Source organism: Lucilia sericata, unplaced genomic scaffold (assembly GCF_015586225.1).
Source record: "Lucilia sericata isolate MDLA Ls3-8-SP2 unplaced genomic scaffold, ASM1558622v1 Contig000949F_arrow, whole genome shotgun sequence".
Taxonomy (NCBI): domain Eukaryota; kingdom Metazoa; phylum Arthropoda; class Insecta; order Diptera; family Calliphoridae; genus Lucilia; species Lucilia sericata.
In genome coordinates this window covers 164,127-172,500 of record NW_023994934.1, presented here as the reverse complement: position 1 = coordinate 172,500, position 8,374 = coordinate 164,127, and the positions used below count along the sequence as shown (strand labels likewise).

The 8,374-nt window shown below is 31.7% G+C and overlaps 1 protein-coding gene and 1 non-coding gene across 2 annotated transcripts; one reads left to right on the top strand and one right to left on the bottom strand.

Annotated features, from left to right (window-relative positions):
* Positions 1–801: 801 nt before the first annotated feature.
* On the top strand, positions 802–874 carry Trnar-ucg. Its single transcript has one exon. It is a non-coding gene; the product is annotated as a tRNA-Arg (tRNA).
* Positions 875–910: 36 nt separating this feature from the next.
* Positions 911–2,309, bottom strand: LOC119609227 (uncharacterized protein C11D3.03c). Its single transcript, XM_037963953.1, has 2 exons — positions 1,583–2,309; positions 911–1,134 (listed from the first exon to the last, which is right to left on the bottom strand). The coding sequence occupies exons 1-2, from the start codon at positions 2,192–2,194 to the stop codon at positions 946–948; spliced, it is 801 nt and encodes a 266-aa protein (XP_037819881.1). The 5' UTR covers positions 2,195–2,309; the 3' UTR covers positions 911–945.
* Between the last annotated feature and the right edge of the window lie 6,065 nt (positions 2,310–8,374).

The following is an 8,374-nucleotide window of genomic DNA, read 5'->3' as shown; positions in this document are numbered from 1 at the left end:
TTTACTTTGTTGAAGTCACGATAAAAAGTACAATCATGCGGTATAAACATGAGTTCCACTTTTTGGTTTTAAAATTTTAAAAAGTTTTTAAATTTTTCTGGTGTTTTTTAACCTAATTTCAGCTGTTTATACTTTGCACCCACTGGTAACACTATTTACAAGCGAGAGAAAGAGAGCATAATATTTGAGATGCCATACAGATTTTATTTGAAATTAAAGAAATAGTGATGCCACAATGATTTATATAAGAGAAATTAGACAAAACAAAGGTGGCAAAGAAAACTTAAAGTTACCAGATGTGTTAGAGCAAATGTGGCCATCACAGTGGTCTTATCTAAGACACAAACCTTTATTGCAGTCAAGTAGATGGTACTTTCCTTCCAGGAATATTGTTTTTATAATTGCTGGTATACAGGACAAAGTATGAAATTTTATTCTTTCATAAAATTTATTTGAAATTTTATAATTGTCATATAAGGAATATTCTTATTTCATGTTACTAGTTTTTTATAAAAGTTTGTTAAAAAATAATCTTTTTTTTATAAAAATACATACGAACATTTTAAAGCTTTTAAGATTATTAGCTTTAAGCTTACTATGTCTGTCTAACAAATATCCTGGTTACATATTTTTACTAATTTTTCCCCAGTATCCTTAAACTAACAAATACATTCACATACTTACAAAATATGTGTGTAAAAAAAACTACCCTTAAAATACCCACATTATTACCTAAGTGCTGTGCAAAAGGACCTTAGAAAACATGCTTAATATTGCTAGCAAATTAAATACAATCACAAGGACCGTGTGGCCTAATGGATAAGGCGTCGGACTTCGAATCCGAAGATTGCAGGTTCGAGTCCTGTCACGGTCGAAGTTAAATTTTTTTTCTAAAATTAAAAAAAAAACATTTTTTACTTTCAATAGAATGAATTATCATTAAATTTATTTTTTGCGAAAAACTTCCACTTGTAAAGGATGACATTTGTCATCGGGCACTTCCTGACCCACTGGTATAGAAACATCACCTTGGGGACAGGCACTTAAGGCTACCAATAGATTCATATCCGCTATAAATTCGATATAGTCACCCTTTTGGGCGGGACTGGGTTTGCAGAAGTATTGTTGGGTGTCCTGGAAAAGCAAAATAAGGAATATTTTAAAATAAATGTTGATATAACAACTTAATGAAAAAAGGCTTTAAAATATTAAACATTTTTTATAGAAATCTTTAAAATTAATTGTTTACATGCAAACAGCAATTCTATAAATATTAATAAAAACTATTAGACTATAAAAGCTATTGTTTATTTTAAAATTAATAATTTATTGAAAACCTTATATTGCTTAAAGTACTTTAAAGCACAATTTTTTAAATAAAATGTTTATTTACTTAAGAAACTTGTTAAATAAACAAATAATTAAACTAGAAACACCTACATTTTATAGACAAAATGTAAACAGAGAATTAATAAATTAAAAATCGGCTTAAAAAACAATAGAAATTTAAGAAACTAAAAATAAAGAATTAACGACTCTTAAAAAACGACTTAACTATAAAAAAAACTTTTCCCCTACTCACCCTCGTAAAGCCGGTACACATGAAAATATTCCAAACATCATGAACATCCTCCTCACACATGCCGCGCTCCTCAGTCACAGCTTTAACTAAAGAACTATGACAACTATTCACACGTTCCTTGCCCGTTATTAATTTATAAGTATAATCATCACATCTAGTACCCACAACATCATGTAAAGAACCACCATCTTCATCTATACCATACTTAGCCAATGAATCATAAACAAATGTTGCCATAGGTCTTATATAAGGCATACAACTCCATAAACGATCGTATACTTTCAAATGAGTACTATGCAGTTGTCGTGTCTTGCCCGAATAGAAACGTTCTTTAGTATTTTCTAAATTCCAAAAGTTCACATCACCCACTTGTGATCCCTCGCATACTGTAATGCGACACAAATCATCCTTTTGCATAGTCCAGGTTTTAGCCTGACGTTTGGGTACAATCAAAGTTTCAATCAGATCACCTGTTATACTTTGATAACGCAAATCATCGTATTCGGATTTAGAAACTTGGGCGGCCGCTGGTTTGTTGTAGCACAAGGTGGGTGGGTGTTTGGGAAAGGTACGTGGTTTAAAACCTCTACCGCACCAGGATTGTGTAGTCATTTTTTTCAGTTATTTACTTATTAAACAAACTTTTTTTGCTAATTCTTAACTTGTTTTCCAAATACTTTGCTTTATCTTTTTCATAAGTTTCCAATTCTAATCACAGACGTTAACTGAATTATTAATCTATTTGCAAATTGTTTAAATTATAAAAAACATGTACCTAATGTTGTTTTTTTATATAAATAATCTCTATGTCCACTAACAATTCACATGTTTTAGCATTTGTTGCTGTTTTTTGTACACAATAGTTTTTTGTTTATCAGAGAGTATTTGTAAAGAAACCTAACTCAATTGTATACAATTACAATTGGGGCTACAGCCACAAATGACAAAAACGGTCAAGCAGAACTAAAATTGTTTTGTTTCGCAGGTTTTGTCGTTTGCGGCTTAAATTGTAAACCAATTTTATTATTGTTATTGAATTCATCTTAACAAAAGAGCTGCCATAAGTTATTTTTTTATGATAAACAGTAGGGTTCTATAAATCGACTTTCGAATAATCGAACAATCGACTTTTTGTCGAAAAAAGTCGAAAAGTCGAAGTCGACTATTTTGTTCCAAAAAAGTCGATAACTCGACTATCGTCTATGAAAAAAGTCGAAAAGTCGACTTTGTAAATAAAAGTCGAAAAAAGTCGAAAAGTCGGAAAGTCGAAAAAAGTCGAAAAGTCGAAAAAAGTCGATAAGTCGAAAAAAGTCGATAAGTCGAAAAAAGTCGAAGAAAGTCGAAAAAAAGTCGAAAAAAGTCGAAAAGTCGAAAATAGTCGAAAATTTTAAAAAAGTGGAAAAGAGGTCAAAAACTCTAAAATAGTCGGAAAAACTCGAAAAAAGTATAAAATAGTCGAAATAAGTCGAATAAAAGTCGAAATAAGTCGAAAATAGTCAAAAAGTCGTAAAAAATCGAAAAGTCGAAAAGTCGGAAAAAGTCGAAAAGTTGAAAAAAGTCGGAAAAAGTCGAAAAAAGTCGAAAAAAGTCGAAAAGTCGAAAAAAGTCGAAAAGTCGAAAAAAGTCGGAAAAAGTCGAAAAGTCGAAAAAAGTCGAAAAGTCGGAAAAAGTATACCCGTTAATAAAACAACCTTTTGATAAAACAGCAAACCCTAACAGCTGTTTTTGATTGTTGTGTGGTGAGTTTCTGTAAAAACGTAAACAAATGAAACAAAAACAAATTACTAGACATATTTATTTTGTGCTAAGAAAAATTTATGTATTTTAATAATGTTTTATAGCCAGTGCAAGTGTTCTTGGTGTACACCATCTACCCCAATAATAATCCCGGTTTCTTTAGAATCAAATATTTTTAAAACGGCCTTATATAATGTGCAATTCTATATTCCATGACTGGTTGATAGAGTCACGAAATCCATCGGAGATCAACATAAAAAATGAAAAAGGGGTGGCTTTAACTTCTTGTTCCGTTCATATGGGGCAAGATTCGAGCCTCACCGTGTCATTTGCCAGTTACCTCTTTTGTGTATATTGCAGGGTCCTGGTACCCAACACAGCCTTATTGTAAACGGTCTCATAATAACACTTGATCTTTTCTACATTCTACGGCTATGCAAGATTACAGCTATGACATATTAATGCTTTGAGTGCAGCATGACTATCTTACCAGAGACCGGTGAACAATGTGATTCCCTATTTGTTCCGTCACTTTCAAGATCGCTAAATCACCACTTGGAAGACACAACCCATCAGGGAGTAAAGGAACATTTTACACCGTTTGTAACACATCGAAATATTGGTCTAATATCCATAAAAGTATATCCTGGGATCTTATTACAGTCTAAGACCATCTAGCCAATATTTGCCAAAATAATTTTAGTTGATGGAGTTTGTTATTGAAAATGGACAATATCGGTATACGATAAACTCATCAGGGAGCCAAGGAACTTTTACACCGAAATATTGGTCTAAAATCCATAAAAGTATAGACCGGGATCTTAGCCAATATTTGCCGAAATATTTTTAGTTGATGGAGTTTATTATTGTGCTTCAATATTCCAGTATAGCGAAGAAAAACAACAAAAACAAGTTTTATAGGAACTAAAATCTTTTTGAAATCCGGAAAAAATGAATGCCATCCGATTTCTACACTTCCAACTTAAAGTTCTATATAGGTTTTTATAATGCACAAGATCGTCCGATAGCAGTTATATATCATTTTATATATACGGCCATAGTAACATTATCTGTAAAAAAAATTTTGTTGTTGTGGTACACACCCTAGAACGATGAAATCCGGAAAAAAATGTATGCCATCCGATTTCTACACTTCCAGCTTAAAGTTCTATATAGGTTTTTATCGTGCACAAGATCGTCCGATAGCAGTTATATATAATTTTATATATACTTCCATAAAAACATTTTTTGTAAAAAAAAAGTTTGTTGTTGTAGTACACACCCTAGAACGATGAAATCAGGAAAAAAATGTATGCCATCCGATTTCTACACTTCCAACTTAAAGTTCTATATAGGTTTTTATCGTGCACAAGATCGTCCGATAGCAGTTATATATCAATTTATATATACTTCCATAATAGCATTTTTGGTAAAAAAAAAGTTTGTTGTTATAGTACACACCCTAGAACGATGAAATATACAAAAAATGTATGCCATCCGATTTCTACACTTCCAACTTCAAGTTCTATATAGGTTTTTATCGAGCACAAGATCGTCCGATAGCAGTTATATATCATTTTATATATACGGCCATAGTAACATTTTTTGTAAAAAAAAAGTTTGTTGTTGTAGTACACACCCTAGAACGATGAAATCCGGAAAAAAATGTATGCCATCCGATTTCTACACTTCCAACTTAAAGTTCTATATAGGTTTTTATCGTGCACAAGATCGTCCGATAGCAGTTATATATCATTTTATATATACGGCTATAGTAACATTTTTTGTAAAAAAAAAGTTTGTTGTTGTAGTACACACCCTAGAACGATGAAATCCGGAAAAAAATGTATGCCATACGATTTCTACACTTCCAACTTAAAGTTCTATATAGGTTTTTATAGTGCACAAGATCGTCCGATAGCAGTTATATATCATTTTATATATACGGCCATAGTAACATTTTTTGTAAAAAAAAAGTTTGTTGTTGTAGTACACACCCTAGAACGATGAAATCCGGAAAAAAATGTATGCCATCCGATTTCTACACTTCCAACTTAAAGTTCTATATAGGTTTTTATCGTGCACAAGATCGTCCGATAGCACTTATATATCATTTTATATATACGGCCATAATAACATTTTTTGTAAAAAAAAAAGTTTGTTGTTGTAGTACACACCCTAGAACGATGAAATCCGGAAAAAAATGTATGCCATCCGATTTCTACACTTCCAACTTAAAGTTCTATATAGGTTTTTATCGTGCACAAGATCGTCCGATAGCTCTTATATATCATTTTATATATACGGCTATAGTAACATTTTTTGTAAAAAAAAAAGTTTGTTGTTGTAGTACACACCCTAGAACGATGAAATCCGGAAAAAAATGTTTGCCATCCGATTTCTACACTTCCAACTTAAAGTTCTATATAGGTTTTTATCGTGCACAAGATCGTCCGATAGCACTTATATATCATTTTATATATACGGCCATAATAACATTTTTTGTACAAAAAAAGTTTGTTGTTGTAGTACACACCCTAGAACGATGAAATCCGGAAAAAAATGTATGCCATCCGATTTCTACACTTCCAACTTAAAGTTCTATATAGGTCTTTATCGTGCACAAGATCGTCCGATAGCACTTATATATCATTTTATATATACGGCCATAATAACATTTTTTGTAAAAAAAAAGTTTGTTGTTGTAGTACACACCCTAGAACGATGAAATCCGGAAAAAAATGTATGCCATCCGATTCCTACACTTCCAACTTAAAGTTCTATATAGGTTTTTATCGTGCACAAGATCGTCCGATAGCAGTTATATATCATTTTATATATACGGCTATAGTAACATTTTTTGTAAAAAAAAGTTTGTTGTTGTAGTACACGCCCTAGAACGATGAAATCCGGAAAAAATGTATGCCATACGATTTCTACACTTCCAACTTAAAGTTCTATATAGGTTTTTATCGTGCACAAGATCGTCCGATAGCACTTATATATCATTTTATATATACGGCTATAGTAACATTTTTTGTAAAAAAAAAATTTGTTGTTGTAGTACACACCCTAGAACGATGAAATCCGGAAAAAAATGTATGCCATCCGATTTCTACACTTCCAACTTAAAGTTCTATATAGGTTTTTATCGTGCACAAGATCGTCCGATAGCACTTATATATCATTTTATATATACGACCATAATAACATTTTTTGTAAAAAAAAAGTTTGTTGTTGTAGTACACACCCTAGAACGATGAAATCCGGAAAAAAATGTATGCCATCCGATTTCTACACTTCCAACTTAAAGTTCTATATAGGTTTTTATCGTGCACAAGATCGTCCGATAGCAGTTATATATCATTTTATATATACGGCTATAGTAACATTTTTTGTAAAAAAAAAAGTTTGTTGTTGTAGTACACACCCTAGAACGATGAAATCCGGAAAAAATGTATGCCATACGATTTCTACACTTCCAACTTAAAGTTCTATATAGGTTTTTATCGTGCACAAGATCGTCCGATAGCACTTATATATCATTTTATATATACGGCTATAGTAACATTTTTTGTAAAAAAAAAGTTTGTTGTTGTAGTACACACCCTAGAACGATGAAATCCGGAAAAAAATGTATGCCATCCGATTTCTACTCTTCCAACTTAAAGTTCTATATAGGTTTTTATCGTGCACAAGATCGTCCGATAGCACTTATATATCATTTTATATATACGGCCATAATAACATTTTTTGTACAAAAAAAGTTTGTTGTTGTAGTACACACCCTAGAACGATGAAATCCGGAAAAAAATGTATGCCATACGATTTCTACACTTCCAACTTAAAGTTCTATATAGGTTTTTATCGTGCACAAGATCGTCCGATAGCAGTTATGTATCATTTTATATATACGGCTATAGTAACATTTTTTGTAAAAAAAAAGTTTGTTGTTGTAGTACACACCCTAGAACGATGAAATCCGGAAAAAAATGTATGCCATACGATTTCTACACTTCCAACTTAAAGTTCTATATAGGTTCTTATCGTGCACAAGATCGTCCGATAGCACTTATATATCATTTTATATATACGGCCATAATAACATTTTTTGTACAAAAAAAGTTTGTTGTTGTAGTACACACCCTAGAACGATGAAATCCGGAAAAAAATGTATGCCATCCGATTTCTACACTTCCAACTTAAAGTTCTATATAGGTTCTTATCGTGCACAAGATCGTCCGATAGCACTTATATATCATTTTATATATACGGCTATAGTAACATTTTTTGTAAAAAAAAGTTTGTTGTTGTAGTACACACCCTAGAACGATGAAATCCGGAAAAAAATGTATGCCATCCGATTTCTACACTTCCAACTTAAAGTTCTATATAGGTTTTTATCGTGCACAAGATCGTCCGATAGCACTTATATATCATTTTATATATACGGCCATAATAACATTTTTTGTACAAAAAAAGTTTGTTGTTGTAGTACACACCCTAGAACGATGAAATCCGGAAAAAAATGTATGCCATCCGATTTCTACACTTCCAACTTAAAGTTCTATATAGGTTTTTATCGTGCACAAGATCGTCCGATAGCACTTATATATCATTTTATATATACGGCTATAGTAACATTTTTTGTAAAAAAAAAGTTTGTTGTTGTAGTACACACCCTAGAACGATGAAATCCGGAAACAAATGTTTGCCATCCGATTTCTACACTTCCAACTTAAAGTTCTATATAGGTTTTTATCGTGCACAAGATCGTCCGATAGCACTTATATATCATTTTATATATACGGCCATAATAACATTTTTTGTACAAAAAAGTTTGTTGTTGTAGTACACACCCTAGAACGATGAAATCCGGAAAAAATGTATGCCATACGATTTCTACACTTCCAACTTAAAGTTCTATATAGGTTTTTATCGTGCACAAGATCGTCCGATAGCAGTTATATATCATTTTATATATACGGCTATAGTAACATTTTTTGTAAAAAAAAAGTTTGTTGTTGTAGTACACACCCTAGAACGATGAAATCC